Genomic DNA, 21276 nt, shown 5'->3' with positions numbered 1-21276 from the left:
AGCATAATCAGTAGTTCATAGGTTTTTTTTATAGTTAGTATGTTGCATTATCTACAAACATTGAAAATGTTTATATGCTAGTAAAAGTTTATCAATCACAGATCTGCAAAATAAAAATAAAAAATTCAAGAGCTGTTTGGTTATTCCACGTAATCTTTATGTTTTTTGTTGTGCTGAATCCAAAAATGACCTCCATTTTGTCATAGCACATCACATTTCCTGACAATTTAGGTAACTATGTTAAATAAGGCAATACCTCAAAATAAATGGAAATAACTTCCTGGGAGGAGCTTACTGGTGGAAGCAGCAAAAAATCAGCTGCCTCCGAATTCCTGGCTACGTACCTGATTAGAGGATCTTCCATCTGACGTCTTATCAGGTTTTCTTATCCTTCAGGCAAGAGGGAAAGAAGAAACTGTTTTGCTGGCAAATGCTCTTCGATTTTTGCAGCTTTTGTGCTTGCAAGGAAAGGGGGGCTAGCCCAAGGCAGAACGGCTGTCCGTGCTGGGAATTTCAAACTGCCTTGTGCAGGACAAAGTAGGTCTCTCCCACTCTGCTCTAAGTTTTGTTTGATTTAATCTTATCACGAGCTGAATCCGTTTACTGCGAGGACAATAATTGCTTATCAACATTTTAGCTTCTTCTCTTTTTCTCCTCCGAAAAATTATTTACTCAGAGGCTTTTAAAATGGCGCCGAGCAGGCTGGTTTCTCCGGTAATAACGAACACTTTTTGCTAATTCTCACAAGACTTCAAAAGAATTCAAAACAAAAGAGATAGCTTATCACATGTTTTGGTTTCACAATAGAAGAATTTTACTCCTTCATTAACTTTGCTTATTTGGAAGTTAAATGGTGATGAATCTGTTGAACGGTCTTGTTACAATGTTTACTCACTGAAACTTTTGCCAAGCCTTAAATTTCAAAATAAAAGCCTCTTTACTTAAAGCTGCATATTTAGGCAATAGAGTTTTATTAACTGCAGGCAGACAAATTTTGAAATGGCCTCAAAACCAAATATTAACTTGAAGTCGTCACCCTCTACTTCCAGGGGCACAACCTCAGTGCCTGGTACAAAGCTGCAGCCTCCGCTTCCTACGCCCCCTGCTGGGGATGTGTTAACGAAAGAATTTTTTCTGAGTAATCTAAGCGAGGCTTTTAATGCACAGACAATTAAAATGGAAGATAAATTTAGAGATAATAGAGAGGAGAGAAAAGAGGAAATAAAAGAAATGAAAGAAGAAATTAAAAGTGAAATTAAAAGTGAAATAAAAGGACTTAAACAGGAGTTGTATGAGAAATTTGAGGCTAAGGTTGATAAAATTAGAGACGACATGCTGAGTCTTGTAACTGTATTAACAGAACATATTTCTGGAGTGGAAGATACTCTAGAGGTTCTTAATGATGCCAATGCTAACTTGACATTGAAAACAGAGGTGGTGGAACAAAAAGTGGAAAATGCTGAAAAAGAAATTATTATGATACAGTACCGACAAATGGAGTTCGCATTAAGAGTAAGGGGGCTGCGTGAGGAGAAACAGGAGAACCTGAAACAGATCCTATCGGAAGCTTTTGACCGCCTGATGGGAAGACCAGGGACCAACCAAGGCTGGCAAATTGACAAAGCTTACCGCGTTAACTCCTGGCTGGCAAAGCAGAAGCAGCTTCCTCGAGACATCGTTATATATTTTACTACAAGAGAGTTCAGAAATATGGTACTGCAAGCGTCTTATAACACTAAGCTTCAAATTGGCGGTCAAGACCTGGCTGTTTTGAAAGAGATACCACCTCAAATGTTAAGAGCCAGAAGAGACTACGCTTTTTTGGTCGAAGAACTCAGAAATCGTCAGATACAGTATAGATGGGATGCACCATTTGGCATCATATTTACATTTGATAAGCAAAGATACCGCCTCAACTCTGTATGGAAAGCCCGAGATTTTTATTATAATATATTGAAGGCCGGACACCCTGCACCATCTGGACCTAGAGAAAGACCACAAGAAGGACAGGATAGACAGCAAACTACACAACCACCAGACAAGATGGAGCATCTCTCTTCTCTAGAAGTGCAAGGTGCTATGGAACCAAGACCTAGCCGCATGACTACTAGACGTATGGAGAAACAAGCTAAGAGGCAACAGCATCAACAATCATTGGCCATCGATCAAGGAACTACAACAACAAATCTGGAAGCAGTGGGAGGAGCTAGACCTAAGGTTAAACAGGCCGTGCAGGAAGCTCTAAAAATGCTTCAACCAACCAAAGATGACAACTAAGATTTTAACATGGAATGTCAACGGACTGAACTCTCCACAGAAGAGGAAGAAAATATTTCATTATCTTAAACAGTTTAAGAACGATGTAATTTGTTTGCAAGAAACTCATATCAAGTCAACTGATCAAAAATATTTGATCAACTCAAAACTTGGTCAACATTTTGCAGCTTCTGCTATGGAAAAGAAGAATGGTATAGTTGTATACTTAAGAAAAGATATGAAAGCTGAATTAATAGAAGCAGATCCCTTCGGAAGATATATTGCTTTAGACTTAATCTTAGAAGGGAAAAAGACATTACTTTTGGGAATTTATGCTCCCAATCAACAGCAAGATAGATTCTATAGAAATCTTCATGCTAAATTAGTACAGTGGGACTATAGTTCCTGTATACTATTGGGTGACTGGAATGGAGTGATAGACACTAAGAGAGATAAGAAGATTTCCCGCCTAAATACCAAGATGCGAGCAAAGTTACCCAAATCTTTCTTTGACATTATGGATGATTTTGAATTGAGGGATATCTGGCGAGAAAGAAATGCAGAGGAATATGACTTCACTTTCTTCTCGGACAGGCATCAATCCCTTTCAAGGATCGATTTTATTCTAACCACTAATGATTTGCTTTCTAGGGTCAAGAAAACAAAGATTGCAGCTAGAGTCCTTTCGGACCATAACCCAGTTTGGATGGAGTTGGGAAGGGTAGTGCAGGCAAGAAGGTTTTGGAGACTGAATGAAAATTTATTTAGATATGAAAACTATATTAATGATTGTAAAAAATTACTATCTGAATATTTTGTTTTGAATATGAATAAGGGTACATCTATGGAATTTGTATGGGATGCAAGCAAAGCGTATATGAGAGGAGTTTTGATGAATATAAATAAAACACATAGAAATAAGCAAGGGCTAAAACGAACAGAACTGGAAGAGGAAATTAAGAGAAAAGAGCTGGAGTTAACAAGGAAACCAGACGATACAAAGGTTAAGGAAGCTATTAACATATTAAAATCTCAATTTGACATGTTGATCTCTGACCAGGTAGCTACTAATTTATTATATGCAAAACACAATACTTTTTGTAATGCAAACAAACCTGGCAGATGGTTAGCTTATCAGATTAGGAAAAAAAGGAAAACTCGAAATATATCTAAACTGATTTACAGAGGGAAAGAGGTGTTCCAACAGGAAGAGATTCAAAAGGCTTTCTGGGAATTTTTTACAGAACTGTATAAAGGGGATAAAATTAATGGTTTAGACATAGACAAATATTTAGACAAGGAGAAAATACCTTCAGTTAGAGAAGAACACAGGCAAAAATTGAATCAACCAATAACCTCGGGGGAAATCCTGCAGGTAATTAAGCAATTAAAGCCAGGGAAAGCACCAGGTACAGATGGCTTGACAGCGGTTTACTACAAAAACTTACAGTTAGAAATGGTAGAACCTCTTAGAGAATTATTTAATATGATTCAAACGGAAGGTAAAGTCCCTCCATCTTGGAAGACAGCGTTTATATCTTTGATACCCAAAGAAGATCAAGATACTACTCAACCCAAAAATTATAGACCCATTTCATTACTGAATGTAGATTATAAAATTTTTACTAAAATATTAGCAAATAGGTTAATGTTGGTCATTCAACAATTGATACATACGGACCAAACAGGTTTTATACAAGGGAGACAGATGAAAAGTAATGTCAGATTAATTATTAATGCATTAGAATATTTGGGAAAGAACAACCAGATCCCTGCTGCGTTTATATTTTTGGATGCTGAGAAGGCCTTTGATCGAGTTAACTGGCAATTTCTGCTGAAGATATTGCAAAAAATGCAGATAGGAGATAATTTTTTACAGTCAATTAAAGCAATATACCAACAGCAAACAGCACAAATCATAGTCAATGGAAGTTTAACAGACTCTTTTCAAATTGGAAAAGGTACAAGACAGGGTTGTCCTTTGTCCCCATTATTGTTTATTATAACTTTGGAAGTATTGTTGAATAAAATACGGGGCTTGGATGGTTTAAAAGGGATCAAGATTAGGCAGCAAGAATATAGAGTCCGCGCTTTTGCGGATGATTTGGTCATAATATTGGAACAACCGCAGGAATCCAGTATGGTTTTAATGAATACGATTAATCAATATGGTCAAGTGTCTGGCTTTAAAATAAACTTAGGAAAAACCAAAATATTAGCTATAAATATGAATATTAAACAAAAGGAAGAATTAGGAGTGATGCTAGGATGTGAGGTAGTTAAAAAAGTCAAATATCTTGGAGTTAACATTTTAACTTCAAATGGGAAATTATATAAGCATAATTATGAACCACTTTGGCATAGCATACAGACAGAGATGAAAAAATGGGAGAAATTGCACTTATCTTTGCTGGGCAGGATAGCGGCAGTGAAAATGAACATTTTACCAAAATTTTTATTTCTTTTCCAAATGTTACCTATACTTAAAAAAGATGCGAACCTTTTAGAATGGCAGAAGGGTATCAACAAATTTGTGTGGGCAGGAAAGAAGCCGAGGGTAAAGATGAAAATAATGCAAGATGTACGTGAGAGAGGAGGATTGAAACTACCTAATTTAAAACTATATTATGATGCAGTGGCATTATCTGTAATTAGTGATTGGATTCATTTAACCAATGATAGAATATTGAACATTGAGGGACACGATCTGGTATTTGGTTGGCATGCTTACCTGTTATTCAACAAAAAATTGGATAAGAACTTTAAAAGTCATATTTTGAGAAATGCTTTATTGCGGGTTTGGAAGAAATACCAATATAAATTAAATGACAAGATACCCATGTGGGCAATTCCTAGACATGCAATTGAAAATATGAATACAGCACAAAAACAGGATAGATTTACTTACAGACAGCTTCTTACCTCGGAAAGGGGGGTATTACAATTAAAATCTTTAGAGGTATTAAAAGAGGAGAAGGTAGTTCAAACATGGTTCCAGTATGGGCAATTACAGGCTAGGTGGAAAATAGATCAAAAAATTGGCTTTATTCAAGTTGAGGATAATCTGTTTAAACAAATAAGAGATCAAAGCTTAATGCATATAAAGAGGATATATAATGTATTAATACAGATGGATTCGGAAACAGAATTAGTTAAAGATTGTATGATAAAATGGGCTCAAAATATTGAGGAACCAATAATGTTGGATACATGGGAAAGAATTTGGGTAAGAAATGTGAAATTTACACAAGCTCAAAATCTGAGAGAAAATTTTTACAAGATGTTTTATAGATGGCATTTAGATCCTAAAAAGTTGGCTGCTATGTATCCGAATGTACAGCCTAAATGTTGGAGGTGTGGTTCTCTCGATGCTACATATTATCATATATGGTGGACCTGCCAAAAGGTTAAGGCATTTTGGATAAAAATATGGTGGGTCATGCAAAATGTTTTTAAAAAAAGGATAAAGTTTATTCCTCAGTTATTTTTACTAGGTATATGTACTGATTTTACAGTGGTAGAGACCAATTTGATTCTGCACCTGATAACTGCAGCAAGACTGTTGGTGGCGCAATATTGGAAGAAGGAAGACTTGCCTACAATCCAAGAATGGACATTGAAAGTAACAAACTTAGCTGAAATGGCTAAAATATCGGCATATCTCAAAGATCATTCAAATGAGAGATATAAACGAGACTGGAAAAAATGGATTGACTATATACAAAATAAATACGGGACTAAGAAATTCCAGTTAGCCTATGCTTAAGATCAGAAATGATTTAAACTGTTAAAAGTTAGTTCAGTAAGAAGAAGCTAAGTTCAATCTAGAATGTCATTAATTTCTTTATTTCTTTTTTCTCAATAGATTTTAGACTGTGTTAGTTAAAAATCCATACCGTGTACGGGTTCTGGGAAGTCGGGGGGGGAAGGAGGAGGGGGGATGGGGGGGTGGAGGGAGGGAGGGGTACACACAACAAAAAAAAATTGTATTTCAATGTCTTAATGATTGACAAATGATGACATATTTGTGTTTGTTTTTTTTAAAGAAAAATAAAAAAGTTCTCTTAAAAATAAATAAATAAATGGAAATAGACTTATAAAATTAAAGTTTTATTACAATATTTTCATGAAAATCCTTTTTTGACCTGAAATGAGCTCACCTACGCACACTAAACTCGATTCTTCTTGTGAGGCTCCTCCTGGTGCATCTGGAATGTCTCTCTGAAGCATCCAACAATAGTCTGCCATGATTGTAATGCTCCATTTTCCTAGTATTTCCTTTCCATCTCTTTAATGTCTTGGTGGAATCGTTCACCTTGTTCCTCACTCACAGCTCTCAAATTTTCAGGAAACTAATCACAGTGAGACTGGAGGAAATGCACTTTCAAACTCATCAGGCAACCTAAAGCTTGAAATACTTTCAGCATTCTTCCGACAATCTTTTTGTAGTGAGGATCTTTGTTATTGCCTAAAAATTTCTGTACGGCTTCTTTAAATGCAATCCACCCTTCTTTTTGAGGATCCGTCATGGTATTGACAAACTCTTGATCAACTATAAACCTTCTAATGTCTGGTCCAGCGAACACCCCTTCCTTCAATTTTGCCTCCAACAGGCATGGAAACTTGATGACCAAGTATTTGAAGCATTCTCCGTCTCTTGGAAGTGATTTTACGAATTGCTTCATCAATCCCAATTTTATGTGAGAGGTGGTAGAAGAACTTTATGGGAAAGTACCAAAGTTTCTTGGAGGACATTTTTTTCACCGACTGTTAGCACACTCGGCTGCCAACACTTCTTGGTCCAGTGATTTTGTTGGTCTCGACTGTCCCATTGACACAGAAAACAAGGGTATTTGGTATACCCAGCTTTTTGCCTGAGCTGCATGCATAAGACCTTCAAGTCCCCACACACTTGCCAACCATGGTCTTCATATTTAAGTTTACAAAGAACCAATTCCAAGTTCTCATAGGTTTCCTTCAAGTGTAGGGAATGACCTACAGGTATGGAAGCGTAAAAACCACTGTGGAGTAAAACTGCTTTGAGACTTTTTTTTGAAGTATCTATAAAAAGACGCCATTGCTCTGAATCATATTGGATTTTAAATTGACCCATCAGACCTTTGACATCAATGCAATAAACCAATTTGTCTTCCTGGGTGAAGTAAGGAACGAACTCCTTTTCACGATGTCTGAACCATGAAGATGACATTCCTGGCAACAGTAAATTCCTGCTTTTCAGCCTTGATCCAAGTAACTCAGCGGCATCTTTGGGAAGATTCAAGTCTCTTACCAAATCATTCCATCTCCTCCTGAGAAAACAATTTTGGTCTTGTATCATTTTCAAAGTCAGAACTTGATTCGTCATCTGGTTCAGGTATGATTTCACCTTCATCAGAGCTAGGTATCTCTTCCAAGGTAGCAGGGAGCTAGGGTATGGTATATCTGTGCCATGGGGGATGGGATGAATTGCTGAGTGAAGATTGGGGTATAAAATGGAATCCTTCCATTTGGAATTAAACCCTTTCACATCGCATGAACAAAAGTAACAGTCATCACTGTGTTCTTTTGCTCTCGCCATACCATAGGAATCCCATAACGGAAAGATTTTTTCTTACCCTTGAACCAGTTTCGTAGGTCCTCAACACACCGTTTGCACACTTTATGAAGCGCCCAAACTTTATCTTGATCTCCAATTTTTAGTCCAAGGTATGCAAAGTATACTTTTTTCACAAAGTCTGTAATATTCTGCTGTTGCTTCAACACTGTATATTCACCATAGATGAAACAGAAACTTTCTGGCGAATTAATACACTTTCGCGGAGCCATAACATAATGGTTGAAGAATGACGAGCTAACATATATTGCAATGAAAAAGTGTGAACAGTCTAGAATCAAGAACCTGATGATGATTCGTGCACAAGTGTGACATGCAGGAGAGAGCAGCTCTGTTTCTGTACACGAGATGTCACAGTGCTGGCCATGTCCCCTGCACTGACTGGAGATGCTGCTATCTGCCTTGTGTCTCCCTCCCATTGATTCTTCAGGAAAGATTAACCCCTTCTACCATTAGAAGCACAGACTTAAAACTTGCTTAGCTTATGTATATATTGCTGACCATCAGATTTACAGTGCTATATTTTTTTACATAACTCGGACAAACACTTTAAGGTTTTTTTGGCGTTTTATATTTTAAAAGCACTTATGTGAATTAATTAATAGTAATTTGGACTTTAAATTTGGTTAAAAATCCATATTAAAAAAATACCAATTTTTTTTAAAAGCAATTTTGCTTTAAAGGCAATTTTGCATGTTGTGGCAAATCATGACGTCTAGAAGTTTTTTCAATGTTTTATTTGTTTTCACCACACCCAAATACATGGAAATTAGATGAAAATAATCAAACAGCGTTTTAGTCGCAGACCTGTGATAGGTTTGACAGTGGCACCATTTTCAGCACTTGAGAAAGCTGTAGTCTTGTCTGGATGATTCACTCAGTAAATCCACAACTAAGGAGCAATTTGAACACATGGCCAATTTCCTATCTATTTTGTCTGCACTAGAATATTCACTCTCAAAATACTGTGCATGCTGGATATTTAACTTGCCGATTCTAATTCTTTAGAGCAGGGGCGTCAAACTGGTGCCCCACCAGCCGGTTGCGTCACATGCAGGCCACACCCACCCCAGCTACTGAAAGGGGGGAAATGTTGTGATACATGACATGATGTCAACATGACTCCGCTAGTTTGACACCCGTGCTTTAGACCAACTTAACACATAGTATAGACTGCATCAATTTTATTCATGTATTTAAACAGTTTATTTTGATGCTTGAAAGAACAAATTAATAGTTATTGAATGCATTGAATTATATGTGACTAAACTTCAGTCATCGTTGATACCTTATTTGTGGAATCCGTGTGGCAAATTGAGAGATAGAATACTGGAGATGACCTCTCTCTTGCAAATGTTTTAAATGTTTCTATTTCTTTCCAGAGTGTTAGCAGAATTTACCAGGACACAGAGAAAGCTGGAATCTGTAGGAGTTCATGAAGCAAACATTGTCTCTCGGTCTTCCCCACCAGAGTGCCCCGGCCCTGCCACCAGTTTCTACACTGCGCACCTTCCTCGTACTGTAATGGCAGAAGCTTCTGTTGACATCATGCTATCTGCATTAATGACAAATTCACAGCTTCCCAATTTACCTAAGAGTGGAGAATCTGTTAGTAGTACCAGTGTCCAACAGACCTCGATGCTAGCCACAATAATTGTGACCAAAGAACCTGTGGATGTGGCCCAAATTCATTGCAACATCAAGGGAGGAACTAAAACCTGGGCCAGTGAAGTCAATGGTTATGACGGAAGCCTTCCAGGAACAGACCAGCTTCTTTCACCAGTCTCACCAGTGGTCTCCCCTGTAAGAATTACTAGTTTTGTTCTGTGGGGCTTTTGTTTGTGTGATACTCTCTGGCATGCCAAATAGACATTAATTTTCAGTAGCCTCCCAAAAGCATTATTATTATTATTTTTAAAATGATTTTTCTGAATCTCCCTGACGCAGCCCTTTGGACGTTGAGTCAATTGTTTATCATGGGATATTAACTCTTTGTTTGGGGACTTGAGAACATCATTGTATCTCACTACATTTTTTAAAAATTGGTATTTAATGAACTATCATTAGCAAACACTAACAGGTAACTAAATTCACACAAATCCAAGATGAAAAAAATGATATAGAAACGGCAAACAAATCTATTTAAATACAAATAGATACTTACTATACCTGTACAGATTTATCATACATGTAAAGTATTACCATATTTTTATTAGCACTTTTTTATAAAATTGAGAAATGGTAAATCTGTCACAATCACATGCTAGGGGCCTCACAATGAACGAATGAAGTTGATTCCGGAAATGCTTTTCCTGCAGCTGCACTGAATCTTCCTGTCCTTGGCTTCATTTCCTCCTAGCTCCAGTGCCTTATTCCTGGCTTTGAGCCAGTCTGTATGCCATATTTATTAGGAAATGATGTCACCTTTCCCAGATCACTTTTTCCAGATATCACCCATCTATTCTGCTGACATCCAGAAGAAAAACTGTGGAATACCTTTGTAAGACAGTGTCTAATATTTTCCCAGGCAATCCCAAATTTCTGAAATAATTATTCCTGATGATACGGGGAAAAAAACCAAATTTCAGTTGTACTTATATTTATGTATATATGTATGTGTTTAAAGTGTTCAAAATTAATATTTTAAAAATCAAATACTAATTTGTCACAGGCTGAATTTTTAAAATAAAGGTAAATGTAAAGGTTCCCCTTGCACATATGTGCTAGTTGTTCCCGACTCTAGGGGGGTGGTGTTCATCTCCGTTTAAAAGCCAAAGAGCCAGCACTGTCCAAAGACGTCTATGTGGTTATGTGGCTGGCATGACTAAATGCCAAAGGTGCACAGAACGCTGTTACCTTCCCACCACAGGTGGCTCCTATTTTTCTACTTGCATTTTTACATGCTTTCAAACTGCTAGGTTGGCAGAAACTGGTCAGGTAATGGGAGCTCACTTGACTCTAGGGATTCGAACCGCCAAACTGATGACGTTTCTGGTTGACAAGCTGAGCGTCTGAGTCACCACATCTATTTTTAAAGAGTTGTTTAAATTGGTTGGCTATTTTTCTTAGTGCTTAATTGTAGATTTGCATCATGGTTTGTTTTTTTTCAACTGATCTGTCCATCCAGAGGCAATAATAATAATTACCTGTATTTTTAGCGCAAGGTCTCAGGTCAAGTCATTTAACATAATACTCAGTTAGAAGATGGCTGCTTTGCTGGTCACTTGCAAGAGAAATCTCTAAGAAGCATATTGCTATTATCGAACCAGAATTGTATTCCTATTTAAATCTAGTAAAGAATCATCCCACCATTATTTCCATATTTCTTAATCACAGCCCTTGTTGCTTCCCATTTCGGCCTGGGCGCCATCAGATCTGAGCAATGTCAAAAATAAATACATTCTGTACAGACTTCCATGATAGCAATAAGAGGAGGCTGTCCTGCGAAGGACAATATTTTCTTGCATCAGCCCAGCTGCTTGAATTCAATAAACTTAAAACCAGAAGAATAGCTTGTTTGGGTAATAGCACAAATGTTATCTTGCTTCTTTATTATTTCCCAACAGAAAAGAAGCTGGATCACTGAGGATGATTTTTACCTTCCTTCCCCTCCTGAGGAAACAGAAAAAAGCCTCTCCAGTTCTCCCAGCACCTCACTAGAGAGGCTTACCAGTTACCAACCTGCCATGCCATTGAGAGTCCCAGATCAAGGCGAGCTCTCTGTCTCCTCAGCAGAGCTCAGCAAACCCAAACTGTCTCCTAGCAGGGAGCTGAAGGGCTTTAGTGTTATTCATCGGAGACAAATAGGTAACGTGTTTTGACTAAGGGAGAAAGGATGAGGTGGAATGGGAGGAGAGATTTCTATGGTGGTTAGAAGAATTTATAGTAATGGAAGCATCATCCATTTTTGCTGCTTTACAGAAATGTCATTTGTGCTAGAGAATGCATAAAGCTATTCCTCTCCTCACTTCTAGGTCTTTCCAATCCATTTCGGGGTCTGCTGAAGTTGGGGACCCTGGAACGTCGAGGAGCTATGGGCATCTGGAAAGAGGTTTTCTGTGAGCTCTCACCTCTAGAGTTGCGGCTATTTGTAGACTGTGAGAAGCGAGCATGTGTAGAAAACTGTTCTCTGCTGAGATGTGAGTCCTTAGGACGGGCTCACAGTGATGGGCGCTTTGAGCTGGTCTTTTCCAACAAACGATTGTATCTTCGGGCTTCCTCTCGGGATGAAGCAGAGGACTGGTTGGAACGGCTGCACGAGGCCCTGAAAAAGTATAGGCTACAGCAAGATGAAGGGTGGGAAACTCTAGAGTGCCCTGAGGCTGCAGAGGATTCTGAGGATTTCTTTGGAGGTGGACCACCTGGTGACTTGCCTTCCTTCTCGGTGTATAGTAGAACTGGCCCAACTGAGTTGGACTGGTCATGTGCCTTGAAACCCGAGTTAGATGCAGTCAAGGAATCAGTCCTGTACTTGGAAGTTGAAAAAACATGGGTCCCTTTGGTATTCTCCTTGTCCTTAGAAGCCTTGAAATGCTTCAAAGCCAGAAATGATAAAAAGATACTGTACAACAGCTTTGGAATTGAGACCATCCAGGATATCCTGCCAGATGTGAGCCTGGGTGGACCTGCATTCTTCAAGATCATCACTTCAAAAGCAGTGCTGAAGCTGAGAGCTGAGAACGCAGAGGAGGCAACTGATTGGCGAGACCTGGTCCGCCGAGTGCTCATGTCCTACCTGGAAATGGCTGAGGAGGCCCTCACACTTGGAGGCAATCTGGATGGCAATTCACAGGCAATCCTGAAGAATACTGTTAAGGAAAATGGATACTTGCTGCAGTATCTGGTTGCCATCCCCATGGAGAAAGGCCTGGACTGCCAAAGTTTCATATGTGCAGGTAGGGGTGTATGGGTGCTTGCAAAATGATAACTTACATGAAGCCTTTTTTAGTAAGTTAAAATGTATTTTCTATTCCAATTAAACAACTTAAGATTGAGGATTATACTTCTGTGTGCGTTTAATGTGATTTTAGAATACAATAATGGTGGTCTTTGTTATTACAGCGTTAATACTAACATAACTCCAGATTAATCATGGGTAGTGGTAAGTCATTGAAACATGGAAGTCTTAAACAAGTCATTATTCTCATACGGCTTTGTTTCACTAGATCTCTTCATTCTTCTTATGACCAAATATTAATTTAACCAATAGAAATAATAAGAAATCCATAAGCTGCAATAACTGGGGTGGGGGGGGAGCGAGGGGGGTCCAGAAATGTCTGATTGTTTGGGTTTTTTGCGGGGCAACTGATTCATTTTGAATGCCAAAACTACACTTTGTTTTCAGGGCTATGTGCCAAAGAAGATGGTAAAGTTTGAAAAACTCTTAAAGGCGCATCCATAGATTATTGGAAGTGACTTTGTGTTTCCCTAATTAACATGAACTCATCTCTCAGTGACTCAGTGAAAAGCTGGTCTATTTACAGTTCAGTGGCTATAAATCCATAGGAAGAAATATGTGGGAAGGTCAGGCGTGACAGGCAGGTCTTATGAGCAAATGCAGTTTGTGAAGTCATCTTTGGATATTGTTCTCTAGTTCATAATCTTCATCATCATCTCTAAGTAGACCGTAGATTAATCTACTTGGTGACAACTACACTTTTCTCTGTTTGAATGAATGAATAAATAACACATTTGGCTTTTAGTTTTTCATTGCTTACGTTCAACTACTCTTGTATCTGTAATTATTTAACAAATATCCAGTTTTTGCAATTTGGATAACTGGAAAACGTCCAAGAATCCTTCAGTATATCGCTCAGTCTAGAGACAAGATAATGTCTATGAGCCTCTTGCAAGGAAGTGCAGGAACTTCTATTAACCAGAAAATATTGGGATCCATTTTATTCCTAAGATAATTTTGTGAACAAGAAAAAAATTAAGGGTTACGCCTTTAGTAGTTGTATCTGATAATACAACTAAATAATGGACAAGAGGCTACACTTTTATGAACGATAAGGCTAAATTTCCTCATTTCTGAAGCATATCTTTCTTTTCAGTCACAGAGGAAAGTACATTATTATATTTCTAGCCACTAAAATCAGAACAACCAATAGTTCTGTTCCAAAGATAGTTTTGGCTTTGGGCTTTCTTTCGACTAAAAATAAAAAGGTAACACAGGAAAAAGGAGGGTTCTTTCTTGATATGTATTGAGCAGTAGATAAAAATATATCGTTGTCTAATAAAGGCAGGAGGTCTGTGTGTGAGTGTGTTTATATACATATTATACACCCAGGCACCTCATACTTCAGAAGCACAGATCTCGAGATTAAGGCTGAGCAATAGCTGAGCCTTGGTTCAGCTCTAATATCTTCCTCTTACTATAGGCAATGGCCTAGTCAGCAAATGAATTACTGAAAACTGACTTCTCTGGAGACAGTAGCTGCGGAATAGGCTGTCTTAAATAAAAGAAGCTTCTCCAATAGCCAAGAGTCAGATTCTGGCAATTTAAGATGATCTTACATTCTCTTTCCTTTCCAGGCTGCTCCAGGCAGATTGGTTTCTTCTTTATGAAGCCTAAGTTGTGTTCATTCACTGGCCTCTATTACTGTGACAATTGCCACCAAGATGAAGAGTCTGTGATACCTTCACGTCTAATTCATAACTGGGATCTTTCCAGATATCCGGTATGCCCTGTTATGGTGGGAGGGGGGTATATAAGCTCGGTAATGTGAAATTGTCTCTCATGTCTCTTTTAAATCCCACCTGCACAACTATAGTCACAAAATGATTGTAGTTTTCATTATGAAAGAGAAAAGCTTGAGAGCATCTGTAAGGATCTCCTTCCTTTGTGCCCTACCTGCATTGCAAGTTAGCGCAAATAAGTGCAGGTTGTAAAAAGCAGACGAGCAAAATGTGACCTCCCTCCCTCCCTCTGAGTGTTTCTCAACCTCAGCAAGTGGATTCCCCAGTGCTGGGTGGGAAATTTTGGAACCAAAGTGCACACATTTTAAACTTGTTAAGGTTGAGAAACGCTGATTTAGCTCAAGGACCATAAAATGAGAAATCTATGAGTAAGGTAGCATTCTGATTAGGATTTTTCATTTTTTCAGCTGTTACTCTGGGTTTTTTTTTTAATATCCCCTAATTATGGCCAAGCTCAGTAAAGAGAGTATATTTTTCTCAAGGCACAATCTCAGTTGTCAGAACACAATCTCTTTTCATTTTCTACCCTTTTATTATTATAAACTGTCTGGAGTGAGATGAGCAGGAAATCAATTAATCAATCAAACAAACAAACCAACCATCAGTTCAAATGATAAGAAGGTCCTTACTAGAATGTGAACCAGTATATATACCAATTATATATCAATATAATCTTTGCTGGGCCTATTTGATCAGTGCTGCAAGAGGCTTTTACAGGAACATTCTCATCTTGTTGTCTCTGTCAGATTTGTTGCCAGGCTCTGAAATTCCTAGCCAAAATTCAAAATCAACCCTTGATTGACCTGAAGCTGGTGAATGAAACCCTCTATGACCATGTAGAGCAAATGAAGCAGATCTATCAGAATCGTGAGCAGCTGAAGCTCCTGGGTGATTACCTTGTCCTTTGTCGCAGTGGCGCCCTGAAGGAGATCAGTAAGAGGTGAGCCAGAGGCATTAGAGGGCCTTCTCCAAATCAGTATATTAATCTGAATTGACTCCAGCCTTCCGACACAAGAATAAGTAAGCATTCTGCTTCCAAATGATGCTGGCTATTAAGTCAGAGGTTGTATGTGGATCTGGATGCCTACTGCCACTTGCAGATGCCTTTTGCATCCCTTCCATAGACCCAGCTTCCTCCATAGAAGTTCTTTTATGTGCACATTCCCAAGCTTATTGCCATCCTCGTGACACATGGTTACTCAGCAGGAGCAGTGGAATACTTCTGTTTCAGTGTTGGCTGTTTTGGAGTAGTCTTTAGCTATCTCTTTCTGTGTGAAAAGTGGTCTGGTCCTAAATTGATTTCAGAAGCATTGCAAGAGAAAAAAGCAGAAGAAGAGCAATATTGTTTCCATCTCTTCAAGTCAGGAGGATAGGGCTTGTATTGGATGACACAGAAAACTTCTGGGGATGTTGTTGGGTCTGGTTTGCTAAATCCAAACCGGTGTAATTTGATATGTATACAGTGTGCATTCTCATTGTAGAAAAAATGTTGCTAGAAAATTAAAAGAAAAAATCCCAATGTATCAGTATCCAATTTGGCCCTGAGTACCATCGGCGTGTTTCTGGTGATCTCTGAAAAATGGATAGAGCAATGGTATATTTCTGAGATCAAGAAATATAGGCCAGGTAAAAAGTATCTTGTGATACAATAGCTTGATGCAGGTAAGGGTTGGGAAGAATGGCACACATTAAAAGAAGAATGAACAAAGAAGCCTAAGAGATCAACTGGTGTGCAGAAATGGAGCACAAGAAATGAAGCAAGAGTTCTTGTTGCCTCATCAGGGTTTTATTTTATGTTGTATAAAACGCTTGGGATGAAGTGGAGAACAAATTTTAATATACTAATGATGTTGTTCTTTGAAGGCTTGACCACCGGCACTATCTCCTGGAGTGTCCCCATAAATACAGTGTGGCTGACCTGAGGCAGGTAGGAGATCTGGAAAAAAGGAAATGTTTCAATCTAGAAGCAGGTGGAAATTCAGTTCAAGAAAATAATACCCATTTCTTCACCCCCTAAGCTGGATCCCTCAAAATCACAGCCTAGCAACCTTCCATACAAATTATTTGATGCACCATGAGATGTTGCATCACTCAGTGCAGAGCAGGAAGCAAGAAGCTTTTGAGAGCTGGTCTGTGCGTGTACAGATGCAATCTTTTCCTGTCATAACTTTGTCCTATCTGAAGAGTATAGCAAATACAGACAGCTAAGCTCTCCAAGAATTATCTGGCCAATTCGCTTCTGCTCACTAATTGTTTTTCCTAGTCCTTTGCAAAATGTTTGGTAATTGCATTGGATCTGCATCAGTGGTGGGATTCAAACAATTTTTTACTAGTGGTTCTGTGGGCGTGGCTTGGTGGGCATGGCGAGGCTTGGTGGGTGTGGCAGTGGAACGATACTGTAAAATCTCTGTTTCCTCCCCATTCCAGGAGAATGTTACTGCAAAATCCCCATTTCCTCCCGATCAGTTGGGACTCAGGAGGCAGAGAATAGATGGGGGTGGGGCCAGTCAGAGGTGGCATTTACCGGTTCTCCGAACTACTCAAAACTTCCGCTATCAGTTCTCCAGAACTGGTCAGAACCTGCTGGATACCAACTCTGATCTGCATGAAACAAACAAAATGTTAAAAAGTTACGATATTTATGTAGTTACTTACCAAGCACATCTAAATTATATTAAAGTAACCAAAATATCCTTACAATCCCCAAGGCATATCACAAATTTTGAACATCCCTAATGTTTGGAAATTGAACGTTAAAAAATTTGACATGCCCTAATTTTTTGCATGTGGAATAACTCAACCGCTTGCAAGTCTTCCTGGGGTTTTTTTTGCATGAAAAAGAGGCTTGGAAAATTTAGTTGTCCTTTTCATGGAAGACCCCAACTCCATGGACATTGTGCCTCTGGAGAGATGTATCAAGACCCTGAGGCTATCCCAACCTTTGAATCCCCTCCCTTACAACCTACCAGATCACCCCGAGAGCCCTGGCCATAGTGAGGCTGTGGGAAAGCACCGAGCCTCCTTCTCTTCCACTGCGAGTCAGATCAACCCCTGGATCCAGGGGTTCCCCATCTCCCCCCACTGCCATTTGGCTCAGAGAGGTGATGCCAGAGCCGATAGGCCACTGCCACTGGCACTGTCCAGATGGGCAAATTAATGAAGAATTGCACCCTGCCAAGTGTTTCCCAGAGGTTGCACTTTGCCCATCTTGCTGCACTTCCTTTGTTCCCTGCCTACACTGGATCTTCCTTCACCAGAGCCTGTGGAACTCCAAGAAAAAAAGGAGAACATGAGGGGATGGATCCCCCCCCCCCAAGTCCAACCCAGTCCATCGGGACACAGCTTGCCCAGGTGAAAAAGAAACTGCTGCTCTGCCAATTCTATTTTGGTAATTATGGGGATGAACTGAGGAAATCCATCTGGTGCCCGCAGAGAGGGAGAGCAGCACAGCCAGCCTTGAGGGGTTGGGATGGGCATGAAGCGCAATTTCTGAGGAACACCCGCTACAGGGCTCAATGCATTGATTTGCCCATCTAGACAGTGATGGCAGCAGCACTTTATCATCTCTGGCATCACCTCTCTGAGCAAGATCACAGTGAAGAAAGGTGAGGGTCCCCCTGGACTCAACGATTGACCTGTCTCACAACAGAGGGAAAAAAATGTTTGGTTCTTTCCCACAGCCTCGGCATGGCCAGGACTCATGGGTGATCTAGTAGTGCATGGGCAAGGATTCCAAGGCAGAGAGAGCCCTTCGAGAATCCCTCTCCAGGGGCACTAAGGCTAGGACTTCCAGGAAAAGGAGAACTAAATTCCTTAAGACTCTTTTCCATGCAATGAAACCAGGAAGGCTTGCCAGGTAGCAGCAAGGCATTGAGTTACCCCGTGAGGAAATGTCCCAAGGCGAGTTTCCTCTGCGAATGGTAACATGGCCACAGTGGGTTGTACTATTCTGACCTACTTACCTCCGTTATCTTGGGTATCATTGCTAATATAACTTACTAGCTGAATACCCCTGCTCTGCTACAAAACTATGTGATTGGGCTTAATAAATCGACACAGCTTGAAAATTAATGAGTAATTACCATCGACTTCTCCTCTCCCCTTCCCTCCCTCAGCCTGGCCCCACAGAAGTCTCCCCTATCCTACCCCATTCTCTCCCTCAGGCTTGTCTCACAAAATCCTCCTCTATCCTATTCCCTTCTCCCCTCAGGCTTGCCCCACAGAATCCTCTCCTATCTTATCCTCTTCTCTCCCTCAGCCTTGCCCCACAAAAACCTCTCCTATCTTATCACCTTCTCTCCCTCAGTTTTACCCCACAGAAGGCTCACTTTATCCTATCACCTTGTCTCCCTCAGGCTTGACCCACAGAAGCCCCACGTATCGTCTCACCTTCTCTCCCTCAGGCTCCTCTCCAAACTCCCAGCCAGCAGGCCAAATGAGTGGCCACACCCACTTCCAGGTTTTCAGGTTGGGAGGTGAAGTAGAACGTCTAACTCCTTAACATCAGAGTGTGTTAATAATAATAATATGAAATACTAATGCTCTGATAGTCATTTGAAAAATTCTTTGTTACCGAACACTTAGAAGCCAAGAGGAACATACATGCAAAAGTTCAAGTTTGTAGGCTTTACGTGCCAAATTTCAGCTTTGTAGGCTTATTGTTTTGGGGTTGCCGGGCAGCTGCTCCCTTGTGAACTGGCTCCCGACCAGCCGAGCACAGCTTCGGGTGAATCAGCCATGGGGTGACCACGCTCACGAGCATCTGCCCGGCAAACCCCCTCTCCGGCTGGGCAGAGCACTATTCACTGACCGAGGGGGTATCTCTAAGGCGCCAAGCCACATGGCGCTTTGCCCGCTCCCCAGCTACCGCGGCTTGACATATTCGGAATACCCCCGAGGTCAGTGCATGGAGCTCTGCCCAGCTGGACAGGGGGGTTGCGCAAGCGCCTGATCTGGCCCCGCAGCGCTCCGAGCATAACTTCTTCTCCGGCTTCCAAACGCCAAAACTCAGCTGCCGAGTCTTCCAGCAGCTGCTGCTCTAGGAGTGCGTTCTATAGTTATGGGCTGGCTGCCGGACAGAGAGTCTTATATATTACCAAATTTGAATTCATACATGAAGAAAAACATATGAAATGCAATGAATTCCGATTTGACATGGAGCAACCAAAACCAGCTGTTTCATGCCTTTCAAGTGTTTTAAATCAGACTGGCACAGTTTCTCAACTTTGTCAACTTGAAGTTGCCTGCACTTCCATTCCCCAAATTCCCCAGCCAGCAAATGCTGGTTGGGGAATTATGGGAGTTGAAGTCCAAACATCTTCAAGTTGACAAGGTTGAGAAACACTGGACTGGCATCATAAGGACCTTGGCCATTTTTGGGTGAACAACTTGTGTTCCATACTTTGAGAGTTCCTGTGAAGGCAGAAACAGAATTGATTTCCCTGCTCCCCACCAATTGCTCATGGCCCTTCTCTCTTCTTAGATAGCAGACGGTATATTTGAAACTTTTCTTCAATCGCTGATCCAATTTGCCTCCCACCATGTGTACAGCTGTGATCTATGTACTCAGAGGGGCTTCATCTGCCAAATATGCAACAAGAATGATATCATCTTTCCCTTTGAATTTGATACAACCAGCAGGTTAGTGGTACACATCTCCCTTCCTCTAGAACTGAATACACATTTTAAGGAAACTAAAATATATTGTTCTTCCCTATATATTGACCATATCTTGGAGCTCGTGCTGTGTTTTTCTATTCTACATAGTACATAATACTGAGTTATTTGAGTTACACCTTAGGACAGCTACCCATGACACCCCCTAAAAACAGCTGCCTGTCCCACCTCCTCTAATATGGTAGACAGACTTTGGATCCCCTCTTTGAAGTAGGACCTAGATTGCATGCCTTCTCAGTAGCAGTGCCTTGGGATGATATTACCACCAGCACCAGCAACACACACACACACACACACACACACACACACACACACACACACACACACGGCCTTTAGTAAAAATTTTAAAACATGGTCATTTGCCCATTTGCCCATTGGGGCAAGGTTCAGATGAAATAGAGTAGAATGACAGAGTTGAAAGGGACCTTGGAGGTCTTCTAGTCCAACCCCCTGCCTAGACAGGAAACCCTATACCATTTCAGACAAAGTGTTATCCAATATCATCTTAAAAACTTCCAGTGTTGGAGTATAAGGTATGTAAGTTCCCATCAGAGGAGTGTACAAATGTTAGCCAAGTTACTTATTACAAATGTTAGCCTATTACTTATTATTGCTATTCATTATAGTTTTATTGTGGTTCTTTTTTCTTTTTTTAATAAACTGACCAGAATGGCATTGTTCAGATATGTATGTGTATTCTCTCTCTCTCTCTCTCTCTCTCTGTCTGTCTCTCTGTCTGTCTCTCTCTCTGTCTCTGTCTCTTTCTCTCTCACACACACACAAACACATACACACAGGGAGTATTCACTTCTGTGATATACGGTATATATATTCAGAATTACACCAGGAAAGAGTCAGAATAATTGATTGAAATGTTAATGAAGTCCTTAAAACCTATTATAATAAGTAACAGAATGCTTATAAGCATATAAATGAGAGAGAATACTGAGGGGATCCAAAAAATTAAAGCATAATCTTAGCCCACCATGTTTTTTCCAGATCTGAAGGACATCCTTGACCACTAGATTATA

The 21276-nt window shown here is 40.0% G+C and overlaps 1 protein-coding gene across 5 annotated transcripts in view; it reads left to right on the top strand.

Annotated features, from left to right (window-relative positions):
- Positions 1 to 21276, top strand: part of LOC116522333 (pleckstrin homology domain-containing family M member 1-like) — a 50769-nt gene that overhangs the window by 26468 nt on the left and 3025 nt on the right. For all 5 annotated transcript variants that reach the window (XM_032237205.1, XM_032237203.1, XM_032237204.1 and 2 more), the window contains 7 exons: positions 9253 to 9673; positions 11437 to 11677; positions 11845 to 12765; positions 14405 to 14550; positions 15316 to 15509; positions 16433 to 16496; positions 20052 to 20209. In XM_032237205.1, the coding sequence (XP_032093096.1) occupies positions 9253 to 9673; positions 11437 to 11677; positions 11845 to 12765; positions 14405 to 14550; positions 15316 to 15509; positions 16433 to 16496; positions 20052 to 20209 (2145 nt within the window). The remainder of the gene's footprint in view (positions 1 to 9252; positions 9674 to 11436; positions 11678 to 11844; positions 12766 to 14404; positions 14551 to 15315; positions 15510 to 16432; positions 16497 to 20051; positions 20210 to 21276) is intronic.

Source organism: Thamnophis elegans, chromosome Z (assembly GCF_009769535.1).
Source record: "Thamnophis elegans isolate rThaEle1 chromosome Z, rThaEle1.pri, whole genome shotgun sequence".
Classification (NCBI taxonomy): domain Eukaryota; kingdom Metazoa; phylum Chordata; class Lepidosauria; order Squamata; family Colubridae; genus Thamnophis; species Thamnophis elegans.
Note: the sequence above shows the minus strand (reverse complement) of the source record. Positions and strands in the feature narration are given on the sequence as shown.